The sequence below is a fragment of the Aspergillus luchuensis genome, chromosome 5 (genome assembly GCF_016861625.1).
Source record: "Aspergillus luchuensis IFO 4308 DNA, chromosome 5, nearly complete sequence".
Classification (NCBI taxonomy): domain Eukaryota; kingdom Fungi; phylum Ascomycota; class Eurotiomycetes; order Eurotiales; family Aspergillaceae; genus Aspergillus; species Aspergillus luchuensis.
In genome coordinates this window covers 1,992,111-2,017,467 of record NC_054853.1, presented here as the reverse complement: position 1 = coordinate 2,017,467, position 25,357 = coordinate 1,992,111, and the positions used below count along the sequence as shown (strand labels likewise).

General features: G+C 49.4%; 10 protein-coding genes across 10 annotated transcripts; 3 read left to right on the top strand and 7 right to left on the bottom strand.

Moving 5' to 3' along the window:
• Nucleotides 1-672: 672 nt before the first annotated feature.
• On the bottom strand, nucleotides 673-1,035 carry AKAW2_50663S (uncharacterized protein; the record flags this gene model as incomplete). The annotated part of the gene is made up of 1 exon (XM_041690506.1): nucleotides 673-1,035. The coding sequence occupies one exon, from the start codon at nucleotides 1,033-1,035 to the stop codon at nucleotides 673-675; it is 363 nt and encodes a 120-aa protein (XP_041544084.1).
• Nucleotides 1,036-1,142: 107 nt separating this feature from the next.
• AKAW2_50662A (class I SAM-dependent methyltransferase) lies at nucleotides 1,143-2,002 on the top strand (the record flags this gene model as incomplete). The annotated part of the gene is made up of 5 exons (XM_041690505.1): nucleotides 1,143-1,209; nucleotides 1,259-1,405; nucleotides 1,467-1,491; nucleotides 1,559-1,666; nucleotides 1,729-2,002. The coding sequence occupies 5 exons, from the start codon at nucleotides 1,143-1,145 to the stop codon at nucleotides 2,000-2,002; spliced, it is 621 nt and encodes a 206-aa protein (XP_041544083.1).
• Nucleotides 2,003-3,312: 1,310 nt separating this feature from the next.
• On the top strand, nucleotides 3,313-4,788 carry AKAW2_50661A (uncharacterized protein; the record flags this gene model as incomplete). The annotated part of the gene is made up of 3 exons (XM_041690504.1): nucleotides 3,313-3,555; nucleotides 3,622-4,191; nucleotides 4,258-4,788. The coding sequence occupies 3 exons, from the start codon at nucleotides 3,313-3,315 to the stop codon at nucleotides 4,786-4,788; spliced, it is 1,344 nt and encodes a 447-aa protein (XP_041544082.1).
• A 2,596-nt stretch (nucleotides 4,789-7,384) lies between these two features.
• On the bottom strand, nucleotides 7,385-8,029 carry AKAW2_50660S (uncharacterized protein; the record flags this gene model as incomplete). The annotated part of the gene is made up of 1 exon (XM_041690503.1): nucleotides 7,385-8,029. The coding sequence occupies one exon, from the start codon at nucleotides 8,027-8,029 to the stop codon at nucleotides 7,385-7,387; it is 645 nt and encodes a 214-aa protein (XP_041544081.1).
• Nucleotides 8,030-10,968: 2,939 nt separating this feature from the next.
• AKAW2_50659S (uncharacterized protein) lies at nucleotides 10,969-12,370 on the bottom strand (the record flags this gene model as incomplete). The annotated part of the gene is made up of 5 exons (XM_041690502.1): nucleotides 10,969-11,395; nucleotides 11,455-11,843; nucleotides 11,899-12,006; nucleotides 12,067-12,086; nucleotides 12,166-12,370. The coding sequence occupies 5 exons, from the start codon at nucleotides 12,368-12,370 to the stop codon at nucleotides 10,969-10,971; spliced, it is 1,149 nt and encodes a 382-aa protein (XP_041544080.1).
• A 1,134-nt stretch (nucleotides 12,371-13,504) lies between these two features.
• On the top strand, nucleotides 13,505-15,568 carry AKAW2_50658A (uncharacterized protein; the record flags this gene model as incomplete). The annotated part of the gene is made up of 6 exons (XM_041690500.1): nucleotides 13,505-13,514; nucleotides 13,570-13,967; nucleotides 14,029-14,276; nucleotides 14,327-14,475; nucleotides 14,543-14,877; nucleotides 14,933-15,568. 6 exons carry the CDS (start codon nucleotides 13,505-13,507, stop codon nucleotides 15,566-15,568), a joined length of 1,776 nt encoding a protein of 591 aa, XP_041544079.1.
• Nucleotides 15,569-16,274: 706 nt separating this feature from the next.
• On the bottom strand, nucleotides 16,275-16,977 carry AKAW2_50657S (uncharacterized protein; the record flags this gene model as incomplete). Its single annotated transcript, XM_041690499.1, has 2 exons — nucleotides 16,275-16,587; nucleotides 16,655-16,977. The coding sequence occupies 2 exons, from the start codon at nucleotides 16,975-16,977 to the stop codon at nucleotides 16,275-16,277; spliced, it is 636 nt and encodes a 211-aa protein (XP_041544078.1).
• Nucleotides 16,978-18,098: 1,121 nt separating this feature from the next.
• AKAW2_50656S (putative PKS/NRPS-like protein biosynthetic cluster) lies at nucleotides 18,099-19,613 on the bottom strand (the record flags this gene model as incomplete). The annotated part of the gene is made up of 1 exon (XM_041690498.1): nucleotides 18,099-19,613. The coding sequence occupies one exon, from the start codon at nucleotides 19,611-19,613 to the stop codon at nucleotides 18,099-18,101; it is 1,515 nt and encodes a 504-aa protein (XP_041544077.1).
• Nucleotides 19,614-19,731: 118 nt separating this feature from the next.
• AKAW2_50655S (putative PKS/NRPS-like protein biosynthetic cluster) lies at nucleotides 19,732-22,790 on the bottom strand (the record flags this gene model as incomplete). The annotated part of the gene is made up of 6 exons (XM_041690497.1): nucleotides 19,732-20,331; nucleotides 20,387-20,587; nucleotides 20,649-21,470; nucleotides 21,525-22,091; nucleotides 22,146-22,431; nucleotides 22,501-22,790. 6 exons carry the CDS (start codon nucleotides 22,788-22,790, stop codon nucleotides 19,732-19,734), a joined length of 2,766 nt encoding a protein of 921 aa, XP_041544076.1.
• A 2,175-nt stretch (nucleotides 22,791-24,965) lies between these two features.
• AKAW2_50654S (uncharacterized protein) lies at nucleotides 24,966-25,274 on the bottom strand (the record flags this gene model as incomplete). The annotated part of the gene is made up of 1 exon (XM_041690496.1): nucleotides 24,966-25,274. The coding sequence occupies one exon, from the start codon at nucleotides 25,272-25,274 to the stop codon at nucleotides 24,966-24,968; it is 309 nt and encodes a 102-aa protein (XP_041544075.1).
• Between the last annotated feature and the right edge of the window lie 83 nt (nucleotides 25,275-25,357).

The window sequence follows — 25,357 nt, the reverse complement described above, 5'->3', positions numbered from 1 at the left end:
CGCATTACGGTCGAGAATCAAGCTTCCATGGGAATTTGATCACCAGAAATCACCCAGGAGATATATTGCCGAGCTTAGCCAAAGCTGGGCTGCGGTATTTCTGTGTTACTTTGAGAAACGCAAACAGCAATACTTCGTTGAATGCCAGAACATACCGGGACTCAACATGCCAAGACCACACTTCCAGTCCTCCAACGGCGGCGTCAATTCATCTCCTGCAAGTTTGGTGATTCCTGTTGCATTATCTGTAACATCCATATCTTGTTCGCCAACTCATATCCGGTTGTAGATCCCGAATACCTTGTTTCTTCGTCGATTTCATGGTCTGGCAGAGTTATAAAAGAAAGCATTTTTCTGAGGTTCTATATTTGCGCGAGAATCTTTTTTCTTAGCTTTTATTCGACTCAACCCATGCTTCATTTAGATTTCAAGCAGCAACAGCCGGAAACACGCTATAAAAGTTAACGTGGTGAATTGCTGAACAAATATGCCGACAGGAACCTCTGAACATATTCCGGGTTTATATCTAAGTAGTAGAAAGAGGATAACCCCGTATCACAATCTCACCAAGTACTTCGCATTCCTCTAATATAATATATTGAGCCGGTATATGCTTCAGGCCCACGCCCCAACGAAAGCAAACTATGTATCCGGTCGCACTTAACCGCAAAATCAACCCAAATACGGAGAGATCAGTTCCCAAGCAGATACCCACTTCTCCTCGTCGTCAAGCTCCACCATAATCATGACCTCAAGCTTCTTCTCCTCTTCCTCACCCATTGCCAAGTCACAAATCAGTCGTGCAGCAAGCTTCTTGTTGTCGTAAGCAAAGAATAGCAAGGAACTATTGATTTTCTTGCAGTTTTGGCGGAAGAAAGTAATTTTCTTGACGGCGCGCTCAAAGTCCGTTCGGTCGCTGCCAGCCTCCAAGCGCACATAGTTGGGGTTGAGTACTTCTTCACAAAATGAACGAGCTTCGCTTGGGTTTCCGGTGAAGATTCCATCCCAGATTGATTTGAATTGCTCGGGTGTCATTTTGAATATTGGCAACTTGTAGAGAAGATGAATAAACCGTTTTGTTGTGGTTTCAGGCTTTCGCGAAGTAAGAGTGAAAAAATTACCCTGTATGTTGCTTTGGCGCGATGGCCTTCTGGCGATTTATAATCTGCGTCTTGGAGGCTGAAGGAGTAGTGAATGTGGCTATGGCGTGTATGGCAGGGTCATTTTAAGGCCAATCCAGTACCATTTAAACGATAAGGCGTCCCGTCACGCCTCTTGCGAAACGACCAGACAAAGATCACCACTCCGCTCCCACGGGATTGTCCGGAATCTAACAAGCACAGTAGACACACAGCTTACGAGTACCAGCGTGAGCTACTAACCAATCTGCGCACGTACATTCGTGGTCAGGTCCTGATGAAAATACATATTAATTAGTACAGTTGTTGCTGACTGCGCTTACTTAGCTGAGCTGCCCAACATTTCCACTGAGTATTACGCTGGCCCCACCAGAATATGTTTTCCCACGGGACTATCTTGACAACAACCGGTACCATAGCTATACCTACAACAATATCTCACGACAGAGCTATTCGGATACCTTCTGCACCCAGACATACCTCCAGAACGCGAATCTCAAAATTTCAGATATTGCTACAGGAACCGGGTAGGTTCCTCTATATGCGACTATCGGTAGTAGCTGGCGAGTATACTGAAGTTTGATTGTAGAATCGTTCTTACCGATTTAAGTCGTCGTCTTCCGCCGTCAGTCCGGCTCGACGCGTCTGACTCATCATTAGACGCCTTTCCGCCCAAAGAGCTACTTCCTCGCAATATTGGCCTGCCTGCACAGATGGGATATGAAAACAGTTTTCCTGCACGAGTTGGATGTGTTTCCGATATTGTTCATGTCCGCAACGTAGTGTCTGTGTTATGGGATGAGGAGATCGTAGCCATTGTCAGCAAACTGTTCAGAATCCTTAGTATGATCGTTTATGCGTGAACCTTTCTTTGACCCGAGAGACTGATATCACATGGTTATAGAGCCTGGTGACTACTTTCAATGAGTAGAGATGGATAGCCATTCCCTGCGCATCGATGAGATCAGCGGTGAATGCAGTACCGCCGCTCCTGAGGAGATAGTGCGGATTACTCGCTCCGCAGACCCCTCACTGGGTTTCTGAGCTTGCGCGGTTAGTTGATGAGGGTAATGGGCTCGTGGATGTCAAGAAAGGTACTCGTGAAGGATCGGGGTTGGTGGATTACATGTTACATGAGTTCGTGTTGATGGTACATGATATGGTTGCCCGGAAGACAAGGAACGAGGAAGTACGACGGCGTTTGAAGGACATTCTCCCAGAGGTTTGAAAAGAGACATACAATGGGGTATTTCATGCGTGCACCAGGCAGACTGTTATTGGCAGGAAAGCTGAGTAATTGTGTTAGTAAGCGTTGTTTCTTTAGTAGTCGGAGTAACTACATAGTAGATTAGACCAGCGGTCAGGTTAAGGAATCATTGGAGGACATGGCGGATTATTGTATCATGAGTAGTTAGGTAACAATGTCACACCAATAGAACGATGAAGTCTAAGTACTGAAAGGAGTACTTCGTAATCAGGGATAACGATCCAGATGCGAAGGAATGTTCTTTCAAAAGCATACTCTCTTTGGGCTAACTTTAACAGCATGATGTGCCGCCGTAAAAAGCGGGATACCCATTGTCATGCGAAGGGCACTTTCATAAGTCCCATGCTGGTTCTAGAAGCTTCATATTCATGTCTGTTGTGCGTGATCAATGTGACCTTCAAAGACTTGACCAGATGGCATGCTGCGCCAGAGAGTGGTATCACCGACAGGCATACCAAATGCGGAATGCAGATCAGTGGTTCTTCTAACCACGTCGCAGGAGACGGTCAGAGAGTTCAGGGCGTGCACGGACCGAATCGGGTTCTTGGGTGGGTGATACGAGCTGATTAGCTGGGTCGCAAGATTCCTACCCTTTACTTAGCATATTTCGGCATATGATGCAGATTAAACGAGGTGGAGCACGAACGAGGCAGACTTTAGCAATGAATCTCAGCGATGTGCTTTCTCGAATAGGAGAGTGGCTTTGGTTCACATCCAGAGGGTTCCAGCGGTACTGATGTCACGTCAAGGACATCACTTCCTGTTTGGGTTTTGTTGACCGTTTGAAAAACAAAGGGAGGACTGCATGAGAAGGTAGCTATAAAAGCTGCACCTTGCCATAATGATCTCTGGAACTCTGGATCGAAGCAAATCACTTAGCAGTCTCCTCCTCAATACTATTTCAATATGACTTCATCGAAGCAGGGCATTGAGGCCCTTGGCTCTGCTATCGCTGATCTCTCAAAGTCTCTCGCCAATCAGCTAGAGGCATTGAACCAGCCAGAACCATCATTCGCAATCGATTCTCCAGCATCCTTGCCCCCAAGTGCAGAGATCCAAGGCCCTCGGCTGAAGCTCTTGGAAACGCTGGAAACCCTTCACCACCTTATTGTCGGCCCGAGTGACTTCTGGTTTCAGCAAAGCATGTTTGTAAGTATACAGAACAGCAAGCACCTTTGTCCTTCAGGATACTCCAACCATACTAACGCAGATTAGCTTAACCATGCACTTCTCGCCTTCGATGTGTTCAACAACTTCAACTTCTGGGACGCCGTCCCTCTTAATGGCTCAGCCAGCTACGCCGACATTGCAAAGTCAACCAACTTGCCCGAGCAAATTGTGCGACGATTCCTCAGATTAGCATTCACAATCTTCGTTTTCGCAGAGGAAGCGCCTGGCTCTGACCGAGTGGTGCACACGGCGGCTTCAGTGCACATTGTGCGTTCCCCGTTCGTTAAGTCATATCTCGAACATAATATGGAGGATGTCCGACCGGCTGCTACTGTTGGAGTAGATGCTTTAAAGAAGTGGTTTGTTGGTCAATCCGAGCCTCCCGAGGATGCTGCAGCCTGCGCAATCGCACTGGCTACATATGATGGCCACCAGATTGGTAGAGATTTATGGTATCTTCTCGATAATTCTGAGCGACCCGGTCAGCGAAAAGGGTTCCGAGCGAAGCGCTTTGCAGAGGCAATGCAGGGGCTTCGAATGACGAGTGGAGTTATGACTGAGTCTGTCTTGAAGCAGTTCGACTGGGGTAGCTTGGACGAGGCAACAGTTGTTGATGTGAGTTTTCCCCGTCCCGCCATTATTACGTGGATAATATCAGAAGCTTCGTACTGAAGTAATTAGCTTGGAGGGTCAGCCGGGCATATCAGCGTTATTCTTGCTGAAAATTATCCGAAGCTCAATCTTGTTGTGCAGGACCTCGCCTCGGTGCAGTCTGCCTTCGACGAAAACATCAATTCCACTCCCTATGCCTCGCGCATCAAGTTCCGAACACATGACTTTTTCGAACCGCAGGCTCTCCCAGCAGATGTGTTTCTGCTTAAGTCAGTCCTGCATGATTGGTCCGACAAATATGTGTCGCAGATTGTTCGTAATCTGCTTGGCGTCCTAAAGCCAGGAAACCATTTGGTGGTTTTTGATTTCGTCTTGCCGGAGGACTATGACGAGGAAACAGGGGCGAAGCCTCCATTGCCAGTAAGGAAGTTGGTTGCATCGATGGACATGCAGATGTTTGTTGGCTGCAACTCCAAGGAGCGGAAGGTGAAGGACTGGAGCGATGTCATTAAGCGAGCCGACAGCCGGTTTGAACTGAAAGAGGTTCATGTGCCTCGAGGATCGCCTTTGGGACTCCTTGACTTTGTGTTTCAGGGGTAGTTTGTATTAGGGCGGTCGATATGAAACCGTTTGGTTGAAGAAGACATTCGTTTGTCCGGTTTGTGACTGTGTGAATAGAACCCAACGCTTGTTCGTTGAAATTCACGACCAAGGAGCAAGTTTCAGAACAAAGCCTAGTCAAGATTTGTTTATCCACCTGAGCTGGGAGCGTAGAGTAATCACCCATAGGGTCATACGCTCATCTTCTATTTTTGGGATACACCAGGGAAACCAAGCTTCGACCAGATAGAGGTGTGATTGGTTCGTGGCCCGGATCTGACCGGCAAAATGGGACGCCTGAAACCAGCCCGAGGAGGCTTAAGCGCCAGCTCCTGCAGCTACGCCTTGATAACAAGATTACCACCTGACGTTGCGCATATATCCTATCCTGTATCCAGATTACATTCTTTCCAGGAGGTAGATCGGGCGGACTGCGGGAAGTGGCTATGCGGAGCAGGCCCTGCCCCAGCTTCTTTCTTCAACCCGCACAGCACTTAAATAGGAGAACACCATTCACAACCACAATGACCTCAAAAAGAAAACATACGTGGACCTTCGCCACGCCATCCGCATCAAAAGCGGCACCCGAGAGTGCGAGCAAAAAGACCCATTGGGTGAGAGATGAAAGTCAAACTGAGCAAGTCAAGGGCTTTCGGAATCCATGGGAGAGTTCTCGCGACTTCACCTTCCCGGAAATATTCAAATCTATGATGCGGTATGCACTCGTCAATTGGTGACAGAATTGACTGTCTGATAAAGCTCTGCAGACACAAGTTTCTCTCAGGGAACAGCCAGAAGCCTGACACCACTCTATCGACCGTACCTGTAACAAAGCCAACATTTCTCCCAGCTGCCACATGCCCCGACTTGCTGCGTGCAACATGGCTAGGTCACGCCTGCTATTTCGTTGAATTCCCCACTGGTCTACGCGTTCTCTTCGATCCCGTGTTTGAAGAACGTTGTTCGCCGTTCTCTTGGTTAGGACACAAACGATTTACGCCTACACCGTGCGATATATCTGACATTCCGATCATCGATTGTGTAGGTCTTGACCCCCGCGTTCCGTTTGCGATTATGCCTGACATACAGGTTGTCAAGGTTGTAATTAGCCACTCTCACTATGACCATCTTTCGTACCCGACAGTTCTTGAAATTCAGAAACATCACCCATCAGTCAAATTCTGCGTACCTAAGGGCCTCAAAAGGTGGTTTGAAGACTGTGGCATAGATAATGTCATTGAGCTAGATTGGTGGGAGAATGTCAATCTCGAGTTGGCCACCACGACCGATGATAACACTTCAGACTCCACTTCGAACCCAACCCCACACGATATTTCAACTACAGCAACAATCTCCTGTCTCCCCTGTCAACATACATCCGCTCGCACCCCCTTCGACAAAGCAACAACATTATGGGCCTCCTGGTCCGTTTCCTCTGGCGGGAAGTCGATCTACTTCGCAGGTGACACAGGCTATCGCGTTGTTCCACACCTCCCGAAGGACGTTGATGATTGGGGCCCGGAATACGCCAATCTGCCAGTTTGTCCGGCATTCAAGGAGATCGGAGAGTTCTGTGGACCGTTTGATCTTGGACTCATTCCGATAGGAGCGTATAGACCACGACATGTCTTGAGTACTGTTCATTCAAACCCTTACGATTCTGTGGAAATATTCAAAGATACAAGATGTAAGAAGGCTATTGGGATTCATTGGGGGACTTGGGCTGTTGCGGAGGAGGATGTAATGGAACCGCCACGACTGTTGAAGGATGCGCTTGTTAAGAGCGGTCTACCAGAACAAGGAGTTTTTGATGTCTGTGGCATTGGTGAGAGTAGGGAGTTTTGAGATGAGATTATCCGGAGTGGCGTTGTACTTTGATTGCGCCGTCTGGGCCTTATACACATATATTAGCTGCTTGGTTATGAGATAAAGAAGGAATGGCAGACTGAGTCTAGTTTTGCGGTCACACGATCTAGGCAAGTGCTAACCGCAAATACTGGGATATATCATAATTAGCTTGTCGACCGTATAATATGGTACAATATATGGTAAGTCTCTATATTTAGGTTTTTGTAATCGGCATTTGTACCGCTGATATTTATCCTTGGAGAGCATAATATAAGGATGCGTCCAGTCTTCGGACTGGAGATCTGTAGTACAATTCATTTCTTTTGACTATTTTCGTATGCTATTTGGCTTATTCCCGTTCCCTTCGCAAGTAAATGTTGCCTGCTCTCGCACTTAAGAAACTTCAAGATGCCCTTACCAACTCGGTACTGTAGCAAAGCTGATCATGCACGCTCATGGACGTTGAACAGCAGAAGCAGCGGCACTATTTGCTGAAGATTAAATCGAGTAAGTGCACTCCTAAAATATCTATCCGAGGCTTAGGCCGCCCTTTCTAAGAGCCCGCGGTGCCACCCTGGCCGACGGAAGGGAACGACATTGCATTCCATCGCACTCGACGCAAATGCCTGGCAGGATCCTTGATGGCATCCCGCCCATGGAGCCACTTATGGTTGTCCAGTATGACAATTGACTGTTCGGGTAAGTCCGTCCCTGTCAGGTGTAGCATGGAATGAGGACTTTTTGCCAGCTAATTCAACGCAACCTTCAGCTCCTCATATGCTGCCGCAGCCCTGGGGTTCATGGGCTCTATCAGGTCTTCCCGGAACCTCACTACCAGCGAATTGTCCATCTTGTCCAATCCAAGGATGCTCCCCATTATGTGCTGTTGGTCAGGCTGTTTAGAAAATTCAGGAGGAATTTTGATTTTGAACTCCGGTTCGAATAGAGCTTTCTGTACAGCCGGGGACAGGTGATGCGCAAGCTTGGCAATCGTCATGAGGGACAGGGTACCCCCACCGTAACGATCAGGCTGCAGAACTTGAAGCGCAAAGTATTTCGGGGGTGCGCTCTCGTAGCTACAGTCAGTGTGCCACTGGAACTCTTGCATGGTTTCTGACACTGCTAGGGGAACTCGTGTCTCTAGGCCAGCAGAGCTGGGGCGAACATCCCAGAACCAGCCTCGGGAAGCGCTGTGGCGTGTAGGAGGCCCATGCCCGTGATGAGCGCAAAGATTAAGTATGATGCGCTCCAGATATTGGCTATCGTCATCGGGAAACTGGAGGCGTATCTTCAGAATGCCACTGGTTCGGAGATGATGGTGGATATCCCCCACGTGAGAACGTCGCTGGGAGTCGAGCATCTCACGAGCCGTCACGGAAGGTATGTCTGGCATGACTTTGGCCGCAAATTCACGACATAGCGGACGATGTTCGGGAAGATGTCGCGTGGAGCCACACCTTCTAGCTCTCAAAATATCCAGTGCAACTTTGATCCTTCTCATTGGGGCCAATCTCAGCTTCGTACGACACGAGAAGAGTCAGAGAACAGTCAGATAAGAGTTAGGAGAGAGTCAGAGGATGGTCAGAGGATGGTCAGAGGATGGTCAAAGAAGGGTCAAAGAAGGGTCAGACAAGTGTCAGAGAAGACTTAGATATAGCGGACAAGAACGTATGGTGATATACCTCGGCTGGTATGAATTGATGTCAGTCTGTAGGAACTGAATCGCAAAGCCTGCTCGAGGTAGTGTCTGCGCCATGATATTGTACCTCGAAATGTGTGGCTGTAAATAATGCTGAAAGGGAAGGCTCGCGTTACATTCCAGAAGAAGCAACTTCGGCAGCCAGGGTCTGGCTGAGTGGCTGACACACCTTGCAGCTGACAATTGAACACACTCCACACTCTATATGTAAGTGATGATGGGAAGCGATATGTAGAGCAATTGTGTGTGTCCGATCACAGTCATTAAGGAAAGGGTTGAGGCACCTGTCTGCCTCCGACCACGTCGCGAGACCCTAGCGCTAATCAGTAGCAAGTCAGATCACTATACGTCTTAACACCCGATCCTTGATCCGGAGACTAAATTGAGTGTTACCTCGCATAGGTGGTGGCAGAATGATCAGTGAATTGATGGCCTGGTGCCTCTCCCAACTAATCCGCTTGCTTCTACGCCAGCGATCTTTCATATTATAGTTATTTACTTTTGGATTAACATGGCCAGGAGGTAAAGTGCCAATACATCGTCTACTGCAGATGGTGCCAGAACCACACGATGGTGACACGGACTATGAGACCAGGCCAAAATGACGGAGAGGCTAGGCGCCAGGAAAGTATACTCCGGGGACCTATATTACATACTACGTAGGTCAGCACTCTGGAAGGGAATAGATGTAGGTATATGCTTTAGTAGGACATGATACTGCATAATGTCATTTTAAGTAACAATGTGACCAATGGTAGTGCAATCACCCTATCAATATCAACCTCTGTCAGGGCAATGCCCGAGACGAGGTACAGACGATGACAGCGAGATGAACCAGACACATCTGGCTTCCTATTGCGCAGTTATCATGATTTTCGGTATTATCGAGCTTCTACCATGTACAATAGCTCCTCGGTTTACATAGAACAGCTTGCGGTTGAACGCTGGGAAGTTCCGTGTGCAGATATAGAACAAAATCGAACCTCTGTTTGTTAAATTCCTGCATTTGTGCAACATTCATTGCAATTTCTGTCTTACTTCTGTCTCGCGCTTCTATCTCCGATGGAACGCGAGTCGTTTGCTTCTTCCCCAGAGCTCTGAAATGTAACCTCATATGCACATTTTCCGCCACAAACTCTCTCGGACGCTCTGCTGTTGTGCCATTCGAATACGGCGTGCAACATCTAAGAATATATGGCTATCACTGTTGCGCCTCTGTGAAGGCTCCCTCGTTGCTTTGGTGAACTAATACTATGGGATTAGCAGCAATGGGGCTACGAGAAGCTACGATTTTCGTTGATGAAATTACGGCACTTACGCGAACACTCTGACATGGTGTTATTTCGCTTTGCCCTTGAGACCGAACAAGAGGGGCCAGGTCAAAGTAGTTCATCCATTAAAACCCCTTTTTCCCTTGTGTCATCTACAGCCGGACTTTTAGCAGCGGTGACACTTAGTATCTTCGCCATCCGATTCCTAATGAGGCACGAGAATTGGGTCATAGCAAAAGTCACTCGGCCGCAACTGCGACCAGATCACTACGAGGAGCAAAATGGATAGGTTTCACTACATCCATCTCACCAGCGACCCGTGCCACTTTAACGCTGACATTTGCAGCCGTTGGGACTTGTACCTCGGCCATTCGGGCATGTCTGGAAATGCGCCGAATAACCTACCCAGGGAACTGGAGGTATTTAATAGGGCTGAGAATCTGGGTACGCATAGCCTTAACACACACCAATCTAACATGGTATGAACGGCTGACTAAGGTTCAAAGACTGGTGTGCTTCTACAATGTGCCGCTCTCCTTCCAGCTCCACCGGTCGCATACTACGGGGCGGCATGGAGGGCATCGGCGAGTGGCGCTCTTATGCTTGCTGTCTGTTTTGTTGAAGCTTACATTCGCGCTCTCTCAGAACATCCGGCGATATATATATCAGGTTGCGAGCGGGATTGCAGTCTGTGTTCTAGAATTGACAGTTTCCCAGCGCCCCGATATTTTCTACAATGGCCGCATTGTAGACCGGCAGTATACAACAAGGTTCCTCGGTTGGATCACCATTTCTTGGATCCAACCCATCTTGGACAAGTGCAGACAGTTCCAGCATATATGTATAGATGAGTTACCAGATCTGGACCGTGCCAGCCGGGGTGAATGTCTATATGCCCGTTGGAGCCCTTTACTCCGAAGGCACAATTCACTCACTGCTCGGAATCTACAGGTTGGCGCCGTGAGGGAGTTGTTGAGGAAGGGGGCTTGCTTTGCCGGGATGGTAGAGAAGGATCCGAACCTGGAGGCCAGCTATTTTAGAGGTTTAGGACATGGCTGAGGATATTTACATAGGATGGCAGTATTGGTTGTTTGGTAGTAGCTACATGAAAATTTTTGTTGGTGTGGAATATATCGAGCTTGGGTGCCTTGTGGCCGTCGAAATATATGATGAGGCGTCTGGCTCAGACTGCAAAGCTCCGAGATATGACAGGTTCCATTAACCGTTATGGCTCATAGTCTCAAATATTGTGAGTAACTCTATTCTCTAAGTATGTCGCAAGTAAATTCCCATATCCAATCTAAATATAACCAATATTTCCTTGAAACTCCTAACTCTAATACCGCGCTAAGCAAGCCCGGATCAATTCCGACCGTCAGCTTCTGCTCTATGGAGACTCGTCTGAGACTCTGACTTTCCCGAATTTCTCAGGGCATCATGGTCATGGTCTTCATCTCCTATCTTAGACCAGATTGTATCTGTGCCCTTCAGCCACGGCCTCATAGGATGTGAGCGCAATGCATCAGACTGCCCTGAGCGATGTGGTTGCTCCGAGTCCTCGTATGAAGGTTCGCTGGGCTTGGAGCCAAAGCCGAGAGATTGCTTCACACTACGCGGCAGTCCCGATTCGATGATGAGTTTCGAAAGGCAGGGTACACTGAGGATAAAGAAACCGCAGGTCATTTCTCCACAGGCCCAAAATAATAGTGGTCCGATGAGATACATGGTATCTGTTGTGTTGGCGAAGGCGACGGTGTGGGAGAGGCGGAAGCATGCGGCGACGGAGGCGCTGGTAGAGGATGATGTTAGTTCTATTTCATTGTCAAGTAATGAATCTGAAAAACGTACAGTATACCGACACCAAAAATAACTGAGACTCCGATTTTCTTTTGCCAGTTCATTTGGAGACGCCAGATAATTCTCTGTGGGAGAAAGAACATGGTGATATCGGATGCGACTTGGACGCTGGCAGATGTGAGCATTACATCGGGAAGCGAGTAGCATTTGCTAGGAAGATAGAACTTCCAGATGGCTTCATGGGGCCTGCATTGCATGTTTAATAGCAGGATGCACAGCACACCCCATACACACTGCAGTGTTATCACGGAGACACATCCCCACCAGAAAACGTTCCTTGAGCGGTTGATAGGGACGAAAATTCTGCACCAATCTAGCAGGATTGCAGTCTTGATGAGAGGCAGGACGGCCGAGTAACAGCATCCGTAAATGAGAATCAGCTGCCAAAGTAATAGTCAATCGCAACGGTCATTGTCTTGAGGGACCCCAACGTACATAAAGAGGCCTTATAAGGTCCTTATTGTGTAAATTCCAGGTATGAACGTAATACCCGGGGGTGTAGATCAAGGCATACCCTGCATAAGCTGTACCCCAATAGGCGCCCTGGATAGGAGATTAGATTAAGTACATGCTACTAGAGGGACCAGGGTCAAGCAATAATACATATGCACCAATCATCAGCACTATTGGAACAGGGAATTTCGGTTAGTCTCGCTCCTTCAGTGAGCAATGGAAGATGAAGGGTGTTAGAGCATCACTCACATTCCTCGATACCGATCCTTCTATCCAACCATAATCGAGCAAAGATTCGCAAGAGAAAGCATATTGTGAGTACCACGGTACAGAAAGTCGTTACTACCCAAGCCAGCGTATTGCTATTCGGTGGGTTGTCAAAATTTGCGGTAACACCGGACGGAGCTGCTAGAGCTGGCTCATCGAGGAGAGTCGCCAGTGCTTCTGGTGACATCTTGCGCAAGACAGGTTGTCAACAATGGCACAACATCAGACATGTTCGAAAACCGAGAGAAAACTTAATGGTTGTGGGGGTGTCGAGGCTTCAAATGTCACTGCGCATATATCCACGCGTGAACTGTTTGATCGTCAGTGTGATAGGCCCAATTTTTGCGATTATGGACCGCTCAGGGGGTGCCGCAACTTGGTGCCTGCTACTAATGCAAGGCGCACACACACCATTCGCATGGGCCGTGGACTGATTTTGACGATGCCCTTTTTCGGGATAGTCGCGCTTAGCGCTCATAGTAGCTACGTTATTTTAGGGCGATATAGGATGCATGCTGTATACTGCATGAAGGCTGGAGGGTTCGGAGTACGTTACATTTTCATAAACGAGTCATTTAGCCCAGATGCCTTGCTCAGAGTTTGGGTAAAATACTCAATGTTGCGTACCAGCTGGTCGTGTGAATGACCTGGCCTGTTGATCACGGCCTCTCAGTTTGCGGCACACGACGCCCTGTGGAGGTGAAAGGATCACAGCTTGTCGCTTTCTGGAATAGTGGCAGGAACGGCGTGACACTTAATCTAATAGAGTAGGTGCTGTGGGACTCCAGAATAAGCGATAAGCTCGCCTTGCACCGGAACCCTGCCGCTGTGGAGCCGACTAAACTGCGACTAGAGCATAGACAACTAAGAAAAGCGTCCGCTGTCGTTGGCAGGACGCTAACATGCCGGAAACGGTCCGTCGAGACCACAGACAGACTCGCAGTAATAGTTTGACAGGTCCCAGGTGGCTTGGATCGTTTGTGACAGCCTCGTTTTTGACTGCGCAAGCCGTCCGAAATGACCCTGTTGAACCCCAACCTTCGCTAACTGGAAGAAGTGATGGCTGCATTGTCCCCTTGTTCCTGTCATATCTCTTCTGCTTTTTATTATGTGTATATTAGCTTGACCAAGACATTACCGATATTCCTCCTCCAGTCTGTGGCTTCGTCAAAAGTCTCCTTGTTCTATCCTAGTTAAACTCCCACGCCGTTGGGCCGTCTCCACTTTCCTTGCAGCATATCATTCCATAAATGCTCTCGGTCCCCGCGGGGTTCCCAGTCTTGTGCGACAGTTCATTCTTCCCTACCACCCCAACGAAGTCATGACCCTTAGTGAGTCTTGAGATACCAAACCCCAACGCCATGGCGCACAGGACTAACAGCATAGTTGGCTCAGACAGCACAGCACAGCCTCCCGGTCGGGATGAGTACCCACAGCGTGCGGACTTGCGCCGCATGATGAACCAAAACCCTCTCCCGACTCTGCCCCTTGATCTGATCGATCCGTCGTCCATGGTGGGTGACGAAGGAACAATCCAAGCACGCGGCGTGTTAGACTCTTTGAATAATGCATTGGCCACTGGCGATATCAAAGCCTTGGAAGGTTGCTTCTATGCCGACCAAGCATACTGGAAGGATCAATTGGCTCTGACATGGCACCTGCGCACATTCAGCGCCCCTCGTACTATTGCTGCAAGTTTGTTGGAGACAGCAAATCTAAGGAATGTTTTCGGTGGTGTTGAGGTTGACGGAGCCGCCGTGTTTCTTCCGGCCACACCAGTTCTGGTAGGAGCCCATCTGGTTCACTTATTTGCCACAAGCACTGACCATGTATTCCCTCGTTCAGCAATTCATCGATTGTCCGCTCGTGTTTAAGACACAATCGCCTTCGGGTCTCTGTCGCGGTAAGATGTTGCTACTGCCTGTTGTAAGTGATGAGCAAAGGATCGCCTGGAAGATATGGATCTTGAGCACTAGACTCGAGAGCTTGGATGTGCAACCAGAGGATGAAGACCTACTACAACTCCCCGGGAAGAAATTGAATGAATCAATGGATTTCGAAACAGATGTTTTTATCATTGGTGCAGGAAATGCGTAAGACTTGGTTCCTGGCAGCTTTTTGATAGTTCACTAAGCATATTTAGCGGCGTTGCTCTCTCCGCACGTCTGAAGGCTCTGGGTGTTGAGAGCGTCATGGTCGAACGCAACCCTTGCCCTGGTGACAATTGGGCCCTTCGATATGACTGCATGCAGTTCCACATCCCCACAGCATTCTGTGAGCTTCCGTATATGTGTTAGTCGTCCATGATCGCTTCTCCTTACTCGATCCGTTTACAAGAGCAAAGCGCTGACCCAAGCAGGCTATGACAAAGAGCTTCAGACTCCTCACCTCCTTACGCGCCAGGACCTGGCTTCACAAGTCCGTCGTTATGTGGAGACATTTAGTTTGAATACTATCCACTCCGTCAAAGTCCTGTCGACGGAGTATGATGAGGTGGCTCAAAAGTGGCATGTTACTTTCGCGTCACCTGCGGGCCAGCGCAAGGCCACTTCAAAGCACCTCGTCATGGCAACGGGATTTGGCTCTCAAAAGCCTAACATGCCGCAAATCGCAGAGCCTCAACTGTACAAGGGCATCAGTGTTCACTCGGCCGACTACAAGAATGCCAAGCTACTGCGAGAGCAGGGAGCAAAGGTATGTCTGTTTCCGAAATCTTCAAAATAATCCCAAGGGACGCTAACCGTACAAGTCTGTAATGGTCATTGGCTCTGCAAATACAGCATTCGATGTCCTTGTCGACTGCCACAAAGCGGGCCTTGATGCGACAATGGTCGTTAGGTCCCCTACTTATATTGTGCCGCTCGAATATGTCTGTGATAAGAACAGTCTCGGTGCGTATGATGGTGGCGTTGATGCGGCCGATAAACTTATACTATCGCTGCCTGCAGTCGTGGATGGACAGCTCGCCCGTGGTTTGTTTGCCATGCTCGCTGCGAACGAACCGCAGCGATACGCTGCACTTGAAGCAGCTGGCTTCCCCGTCCTAGATAGTCGAAACCCAGACTGCGCATTGATGCATAATCTGCTCGAGCGTGCCGGCGGACATTATGTCGATGTCGGTGGCACAAAACTGATCGAGGAGGGAAGGGTTAACGTAAAAGCGGGGGTCGAACCTGTGGCTTATACGAAATCAGGTCTTCGGTTCTCCGACGGTAGCTGTGTTGATGCGGATGCTATTGTTTGGTGTACTGGTTTCTCCGATTCCAACATTGTAACAACAGCCACGGAGATTCTTGGTGGGGAACCGAGCACCAATGAGTCGGCAGGTGAAGCTCAACCTAATGGGAGCGAGAAACGAATCCTAGGACCTCGAGACATTGCCTAGCGCTTGGATGCGACCTGGGGTCTTGATGATGAGGGAGAAATCCGTGGCATGTGGAAGCGACACTTGAATATTGACAACATCTGGATTATGGGAGGTTACACGCAGCAGCACCGATGGCATTCGCGCACTCTCGCGCTGCAGATCAAAGCAGCTTTGGAAGGACTTCTTCCACCAGCTTATCGGCATAACGCTGCAGCGGATAGTGCCACTGCCAAAGCCTCGCTATGATTTCAATCTAGGTTCGGCTTTACGGCATACTACGTGCCTGACGGAAAGGTATTCAGTAAACATCACAAGCTAATTTATACGATGATGAGTTTCATTTCCTCTATTCACACTTTGCCTGATCCACGCCTGAGCTTCTTGTCTTCATTGGCTAGACGTCCCACATGATCCAGTATTCCGATATCATAACTCGCCACTAACGCGGGAATGTCAAATTATAGTGTATGCAAGCACTTACAGTAACGCACCGCTTGATCCACCTGGCTAATCTTCACCAGTAGCTGTTGGTACATACTTTTCTCGGACCAATCACGAACGAAGCTGGTCCCGAATTGGCTCGAGCATACTTAGTAGCGCGATCCACCTTTTGCTCCCCCCTCGCAGGACAATTTTCATGACCATCAGCGACATAGCAAGAACCAACGCCGTCCAACGCCTACAGAATTATACATAGCCTGAATGCACTTCTCCTTCGTGTTCTTCATTGTTGTTGCTCCACATAATCTTCCCCTCCCTTCTCATCCTCATTCTGCTTTCCTCTCCTTTCCATCTGCTCCAAAAGGTTCGCCCAAAACCTGGGCTTCACCTTTCTCTGCAACCACTCCTGATCCTCCGGATGCTCCGCTATATAGTCAAGCTCTCGTTTCGACAAAAACTGTGCTTTCCGTAGCCTCCGCCGCACTATATCCCGCATCGGCGGTATCTCTCCACGGTCGGAAGGACCTGGTGTAAACGGTACCTCCTTCAACTCTGCTTGAACATCCTCGCTTTGGAGGAGCTCGGGCTTGGGTATGCTGGAATAAGTTCTTTCGTTAGGTCACTGTCTATAATGTTTTCCTCAAGTAGGGAGAAGAAACATACAATTTCTCTCCATCCCACGTAAAACACTGGATCGGAACTTCCTCATCATTGCCGTTCGGAGCAGTGCCATAGTCCAGTAGGAAAAAGCACACCCGGTTGTTGTAGCCGAACTCGTCACCGTAGGAGTACCAGCGTTGCAGGCCTGGTTCATATGGAAAATCCCAAACATGCTTGCAGGTTCGGTCGAGCATGGAGAGTAGCTTGTCACCGTATGGCTCACCATTGGCGATAAGATTGTCCGACGGAACGAGGTTAGTGAGTGTTTGCACAAGGACGCGCATGGGAGAGGGAGTAAGCTCTATGGGTGGATCGTCGAGGTCCATGGTTGGTTTCAGTAGGGAGAGGGAAAAAGTATGGTATGAAGAGGTACGACGGAAACTGGGAATTCCTGATATAAAGTACAGATGTAGCAAGCAATCTCAGGGTTTTCTGTTCTACAGCTGGGTGGGGTTGAGGTGATCATGATAATACCCAGCGCTTAGAGATCTGTAAACTAATGCAAGCGGGGTTGGGAGGGTACAGTTGCCGAGACTGGTTAGCTGGAGCTATTAGGAGTGCATGGCTTAGACCTGAGAAGACCAGTCTGTTACCACATGTTCTGGCTGCCAATCGACCAGCGAGTGATAATTTCCTTGAGGTCTAACCACTTATATTCTCGTAAACCTGTAAATAGGCGCATAATTCGAGGCTGAGTATGCTACTACTCCGGTTATTTCTTCGAATCAAAAGGCTCGCAACACTCGCTTTCTATTGACAGCCCACCCTGACCGCTCCACTGACCGCTCTAAGCGGCAGAACTCCGTCGACCTCGCAAAGAAAAGTACGGAAATAAGCGGATATCAGCGGATATACTTTTCTACAGCCCCGAAAAACAGACGCTGGATTCTGTTGGTTTTCGTACCGCCTTTAAGAGAGGTGGCAGAATCGGTGATCGCATGGTGTCTGTGGAATTTCTGCTTGATTTCTTGTTTCTTCATATTGTGTGTAGGTGAGAATAATTGAAGTATTATATTTCATTCATGTACTACTGTGCTGGGTCAAGAGTGTCCTGAAGAGATACATGCTAATCTTTCTCACCAGGCAAGTGCTGGTGTACATCAAGCTGCCAAACATAAATGTCCTAAGGACGCCTTCTAAAACATCATAACAGCCGAAGAAACTGCACCGCTTTACCCTTGATGATCTGAGGCTTGGTGTACGATGGAGTTTCAGGTGCGGTGCTCGGAGCAGGAACCGTTGCAACACTACGGGTGCCAGCCGTAGTGAGGAGCTCACACAATTCAGGTCTCGGAAGCTGCTGGAATCGGAGTCCGGTGCATCCTCCCACGATCTGTCCTTCAGACAAGAGATACACCTCGCCAATGTGTAATCCGCTTTCTGGCTCCGTCTCTTGCATGTGCACGTAGCCGGTATATTCTCGATCAGGTGACAGGTCAGCCGGTGCCTAGAGCTTCCACCAGCCCGTGCAGATGTATGATGTGTCCTCTGGAGCGTTGTCGTGTCCGTTGAGAGCGAAGCTGCCTAGTTGAATGAACGAATCCATCCAGTACGGGCTGACGGTAAAGGTTTCGCCGGTCGCGGGTCTGGGGAACTTGATTGTGGCCGTTGCTTCTCTCATTTCTTCATGCATGGTAATTTCCCGGATGCATCGGTAGCGGGGACCGTACACAATGGGTTGAGAGAACAGTCTATAAATCATGCTGTTGCGAAGATGATGAGCCGAGCCGGTGCGGGCTGCTCGTTGCAGTGTATCACATTTGGCCTGGGTGTGATGGCTTCTGTCCCTCAGATCTTGCTTCGTAGAATCGCTCGAGTCGAAGTAGACAGTACATCGGGCATGCCGTTGCTCCTCTGGGCTAGATGGGGCCTGCGAGAAACACACGACCTCCACGCAGTTGCTCCCCCTGCTGCGTTCGGCGCGGAGCTTAAGAACAGGGTTGGGCTGATCCTGTTGCACGACGAGTGGTTGAATAATTTCCATATTGGACACACTCATGGGAGGAACTTCGCTGATTGCTTCCATTACTTTGAATGTGTAAGAGGCAGCCGTCAAAGCCATGTCCGTGTAGACAGAGCTTGGAAAGACACATTGATTGAACATGCTGTGACCTTTTAGAGCAGAAAGTAAGGCTGATTGCGAGAGATCCGACGAAAATGTTACCGCAGATCTCCTCTCGCCATGCACTTCTTTCTCTATCTTGTGCAAGGTGCTGGTAGAGAAGGGCATCTCCCGACTGGGTCCATTAGGTCTGCCTCCTGTCATGAGTACACTATCCTTCTGATATGGGATGCCAAAGTCCTTCAAATCAAAAGCATATTTGGGTAGATCAAGCAGCTGCAAATTGTCGACATAGTCTGAATGGAAAGCTTCCCAGTTTATGTCTGATCCAATTGTGTATAGTTGAGTCAGTACCTGTGAGATGACTTCCCAGTCATCCCGCTTAGGACTGAGGGAGAATAGCATGTGCTGCCCTGGAACTGATTGCTGAGTTAGAGCTACTTCAGTACAGACCGGGGCAGGGCCGATTTCAAGCCAAAGGCCCTTGCCTTTCTCGGTAACCTTCATTTCGCAGGCTCGAAGTGCATCCTGGAACTTGACCGGTTCTCGAGTTTGCCTTGCGAGGTAATCTGGCCCGAAGATTCCAGCACGCTCAACAGCGCAACCTGTTAATGTGGAAATAACTGGAACTTGTGGGGCATTGAACTGGATAGACGAGCACAGCTGACGGTACTCATCCAGTGTGGAATCCATTTGCGGCGAGTGGAATCCAAATGGCACAGGAAGGAGCCGGGTGGATATCCCCGCTAGGTGGTCCTTCAGCAGGCAGAGCTGATCATGCTCACCGCTTACGACGGTTGAAGAGGGACCATTGAGACAGGATATTGTGCAACCGGCAAACTCTTCATATTGTAGTAGAGTGTCTCGAATCGTTTCGGGATCCGATCTAATGGTGAGCATGCCGTGTGCGTCCCTGGTGCAGTCGCGCTGGATAAGCTGTGCTCTCGCTCCAACCAGATACAACGTGTCATAGAGAGAGAGGACACCTGCTACACACAGTGCTGCGTATTCACCCAAGCTATGTCCCATAACCATATCCCGGTGTAGTGCCCCAGGCCCGCCATGCATCAGCCAGTGCCACTTCCAGCGAGATCACAGCAAGCTGGCTCTGGACGGGTGTCATGTCGCCTAGGTCAAGATCTTCCCGTTCAATGATGTCCACAAACGGTCCGTATCCAAGCTGTGTGCATATGTTGTTACATTCAAGCAGTCGTTGTTTGAAGGTAGGACACGTCCTGAAGAGCTGTCGCCCCATCCCCGGATATTGTCCCTCTTGGCCAGTGAATACAAAGACCCGGCTTGGTTGATTGCCAACGAGATCCACAGGCAGGGGATCTGCAAGCTCCTTCTGCAGGATCTCCTTGAGCTGCCGGACATGACCCACGGAATATGCGCGACGGTATACATGATGCACTCGTCGGGCAGTTGTCGTATATGCTACGTTGGCCAGTTGCGCATCAGGCTGTGCCTGCAAATACTGTAGAAGTCGCTCTTGGTTGCCTCTCAGGGACTTCACCGTCTGTCCGGAAACCGCCACCACATAGTTAGCGCGTTGGTCAGAGCGCTTTTGAGGGATAGCGCATGGATGATTTTCAATAAGTAATGCCATTTTGTCGCCCTGAAGTGATGATTCGTTAGTTGACCAGTCAAGTCAATCCTTGTAGTTGACCTACCATGGTGTTGGAGTGGTTGACCAGAATGCGGCGCGTATCACGCCCTCGACGAGATTGCAGGAATGCCATTGCCGACTGAGGAACTTCAACTTTGGCTTTGGCTAATTGCCCCTTCGAGGCTGAGCTGATACCAACATCAGGAGGGATTACCCCCCGCTCAAGCATGGGCACAGATTTGAGCACAGAAAGAATGCCAGAGGCCTGTTTCAGCGACGAGTCAGCGAACACTGGTAAAGCCGTAGAGCTCTATGTTAGGACTTACTGCTCCCAAATGGCCAACCGTCGGCTTGACAGAGCCGATGCGCAGGGGCTCATTCCCTTCAGGCGTGAGTGACATGAGATCCACGATCGACTCGACTTGCGCCATATTCTGCTCCTCATCGCACCCGTCCCCTTCTATATAGTCCAAGTCCCCTGGACCAAGACGGGCGCGTCGCAGGACGTCTTTTAAGAGCCTTTTCTGAGGAGGCTTGTTGCAGGGATTACCTGTATTATTAGAGACCACAGCGGTGATGACACCCCGAACGCGATCATTAGCCTTGAGCGCGTCTGGTAGCCGCTTAAGTATAACCACACCCACTCCTTCTGAACGAAAGTGCCCTTCCTCAGTGGAGTTGCACGTCGGATCAGACAAGTGATTGGTGCCTACGACCACCGCAATATCACACTCATTGCGACGTAGAGCATGATACGCCATCTCCATAGGGGCTGTGCTTGGAGAAGATGCTGTGTCAATGGTATATGAAGGGCCATCCCACTTGAAGTATTGATTCAATCGCCCAGCGCCAACAGTATCGCGAAGGTAGCGTGGCTGGTCTGTGGCCTGTCCAATGAAGGTACCCACGCGCCGGGAGTCACGGCTATGGGGGGTATACCCAGCACTTTCAAGTGCCTCGTACACGGCGAGGAGTAGAAGCCGCTTGATTGGGTGCATGTCTTTAACATCATCGGGAGCGACGTTGAACAGGCCAGCGTCAAATAGCCCGGGCTGGTCAATGAACCAGCTTTGTACCGGTTGACTGCTTTTCTTCACACTCCCGAATCGGTCTACACTGGTCTGGGCATCAGGATACTTTGCAGGTGTCTGAAACAATGTCAATGCCGAAAATCACACCATCATGTGGGTAGATTGACTCACCCCTTTATTTATACTCTGACCATTCTCTAGTATCTTCCACAGATCATCTGGCGAGCCGACCCCCGGAAGCCGGCATGACATACCAACAATAGCAACAGTGTTATAATCAGCATCGAAGTACTCACCGAGGAAGACTTCGTCCACCAATGATCCGAGCCGGTCGCTTGGTGTAACAGCCATCGTAGCATTGGATGTCCTCAGGCCCGGAGGCAGTCCTCTCATCATCCTGTTCCAGGACACCTTATTTTGGAGGAGATCAGCCATCATGAAATGTAGCAGTCCGCGCAAGGAGGCAGTGGCATACGGCATGCCTGAGTTTGGGGACACCACAGTAACATTTCGCCGAACTCGAAGGTCTGGAACCTTCAAAGGCCCTAAAATATCCTCCAAGCTAGGTCTTCTGAGATGAGGAGCATGGTATGCGGCGGCGATTGGTAGTTCCAACTTTGGCAGGTTGCTGATTGAGGGGTGGCGCGTAAGGAGGGATAGCGTGGAAGGAGGACCGCTGATCGTCACAGATGTATCAAGTTCGGCACTTATATACGCCCGCTTATGTTCTGGAAGCTCCTTTCTCAGTTGGTTAGTGCATCTTCAGAACTGTTATAGATGAAGTTGGCGTACTTGTTCCTCATTAAAGGATGCAATCACTCTTTCCAGCTCACCGGCCGAGGCCCGCTTCACCGATACTGCCCAACTCTGGGTCGAAGCCTCAATGTAGCGAGATCGGCGGTCCACCTGGATTGCCAGGCGCAGTGATAACATAACCATGAGTAACGACAAAGGAAGCAACTCTGCCGGTGATGGGACAGTGGCCGCCAGAGCTGCCGGGAACAACCCAGTGCAGAGACCAACGATGTGCAACTTGGAAGTTTCTCCCCACAGAAGAGTTGGGTTCTCCTCCAGGTGTCTGTTTGATGTCAGTCATGGGCAGACTTACTCCTTCTCGGCGGTAACAGTTACACCATGCTGCACTCACAGAATCAAGCCTCCAAGCTGAGCTACACAGAGTAGCACGGTGGGCATAACGACACCATAATCGGTTCGCTGAGCATAGGCCTCAGCCACGGTATCCATCGAATCGTAATCATCAAAAAGGGGGTTGTCAGTGGTCGATATACCCAAACGCTGTGAACGGACAAGACGGTCGACGACAGTCAGGAAGTCGCGTAGACGATTGTATTGGGTCGCCTTCGCGTATAAGTCTTTGATACGGCTGCATGAATCAGTGGTTTGGTCACCGAAGCAGAGAAGTCGTGGGGGAGCCATTTTTTGCATGTCAACGACTCCTATGGTAAAACAATTCTGGGTCTTGCGAGGTAAGGACTTGGTTGAAAAATGCGATATCATATACAATCTATGTGATCACAAAGAGGTTTGGGTGCGATACCTCTTCTATATATTTCCGATCAGTTGAACAGCTGGCTGCCGGCTGCAGATATGGCTACCGCTTTTTTTCAACTCTAATAGTATCAAGAGCAGAAGTTCTACTGCCAGCTCACATCGTAAATGAATAAGGTATGTGAACAGCCCTACGCACACAGGAGAACTATATGTGGGATGAACAAGCCTTCAGGGCACTGCACGGCAGATCGTTGAAGTTTATGCTGGTGGGGAGTCAGTCACTTGGAGAGAGCAGATTTTTCTCTGACTGGACAAGATCCCAACGCTCGGGCCTTGATGGATCACAGATCGACATACTAGACGGTCGGAGAATTGTGACCGTTACGTAGTCTGGCGATCTCGAACAACCATTACGTGGTGATCACCCGCAAGTAAAGCTTGCCCTTATTCATGCTAACTTATCCACCGGTCTCCATTTCTTTCTGGGAGATCTATCGATGCCAGTATCCCCTTCCCGCGTAAGCCAGTTTATTCCACCTGAAAATTGTCACATATTCTTTTACACCGTTCCTTTTACATAGCTAGCAGTTGGATCGATGTTTGAGAAGTGCTAAAAAATAGTTCATGCAATCCACAAATGCACAAGCACCCAAATCGTCGCAGTTCCGAACACTATATACCAAAGCACTAGCGTAGGTGAAGCTGCTTTCGTCGGTTCCATCATTGATTCCAAACCGGGGGGAAATCATATCCTTCCATTCAGGTATGTGCCACGTCGTCGAGCTTCTCTCGGCGACTAAATGCACACATTCGCTGGAAACGTCAAATGATCCGAACTGTTGCCTTGTTCATTCAAGATAAAGCCTCATGTGGACAGGTCGAACGGTGGCGCAGCTGAAACCCCCAGCTGAATACGACTCATGGTATCATATCAAGGCATGGCTCGCCTCAAGACTCGCTAACAGGCTGTTGTGGATGACGTGAATCCTGGGTCACAGTACCTCATGTCCGACTCTGGGGGGAGTGATAAACGTCGTCAGCTTTGCTGGCTACCGGCCATTGAGCCACTCATCTGAGCTAGTAACCTTAAGTGGCGTCACAGAGCACTGGTGTCCTTGCCAGGTTCCAGCACTATTGGATGTATTTCCTAGTATCTGAAGTCAGTGATTTGAGCTCCGATGCTCAGGTGATCCACCAGCTTACTTCAGCCTGGAGATAAGAGCTCCCGTTGCGTCAGCACCAAAGTAATGCTTGGTCATGCTTTCCATGGTGGCACCAGGTAGTAGACTAGGCCGTGTCCGATGGCGGCAGCAAGAGGCCCAACCTGCATTGATAACTTAAAATCATCACATAGCCCCTCTCGAATTACGAACTTACCCAGTGAATCCAATGGTAACCGGGAAAGGATGATCCCACGTATACACCGAAGCATCTCGCCGGATTGAGTGCTATACGTCCAAATTAGCTTCATTATACTTCAAAGCTTGCTGCACGGCAAAGCCAATATGAAAAACCCATACATGCACCCCCATAGCCTTCCCGCGTATACGAGGATCCCAAGCTTACGACTCCCAACACCATTCCCACTAACCATGGGGACAACGCAGCTCCGTACACCCTAACCTGTCTGGGATCTAACCCAACACCGAATGACAGGAAGATCAGTATGAGGCAGCAGATGAACTCGAGCACAAAGGCTTCTCGGACCGGCACTAGGGCGGTATCAACCACACACCCACCGACACTATACTGTCCGGATCCGAACGCTGACTGTAATATCCATCCGGCCAGAGCCCCGCCGAGGATTTGGCCGGCCAGGTAGAGAATCATACGTGGCAAGGAAATAAGCCGCGCAAAGAATGTGGCTAGCGTTATGGTCGGATTGAGATGACTTCCACTGACTGCTGAGAAAGAGAAAATGAAGAGGGTCAGTAGTGCCCAATTAGTAAAGGCACCGACAAGAGGGCCGAGAAAGGCTGTTGTAGCAAAGATCCCAGCTGGTGTGGTGGGAGTAGGGGGGGCAACATTAGCGGGAGTAGCTGCCGACCAGGCAGTAATAAACGCTAACATCATGGTTCCTGAGTCCATCACGGAGGGTTATTATATTTCCTGATAGATAGCAGATATGTCCGGGAGGTTGATACCAACGCATTCCACCACCGCAAATCGCCAGAGGTTAAGGTCGGTGAACCCGCGCACATTAAAGGCATCTCGTGCACTCATTAATGGAGCAGCATCTGGCACTTTACGCAGAAATTCGGCATTATCTGGATCGGCCCGATCGAGGACAATGCCCTGATTGCCGCCTATGCGGCCGACGAACGGCGGCACATGGGGCTTGCACGATAGCTGTTGGACGTTGACGCTGGGGTCAATGTCATTCTGGGGACGAAATAGTAGGCCTGCCATTGTCAATTGAGAATTTAACCATACTTGCTGAGTTCGTGGACGAAGCCCACGAAGTTCTTACTGCCGTGAATATATTGTAAGGG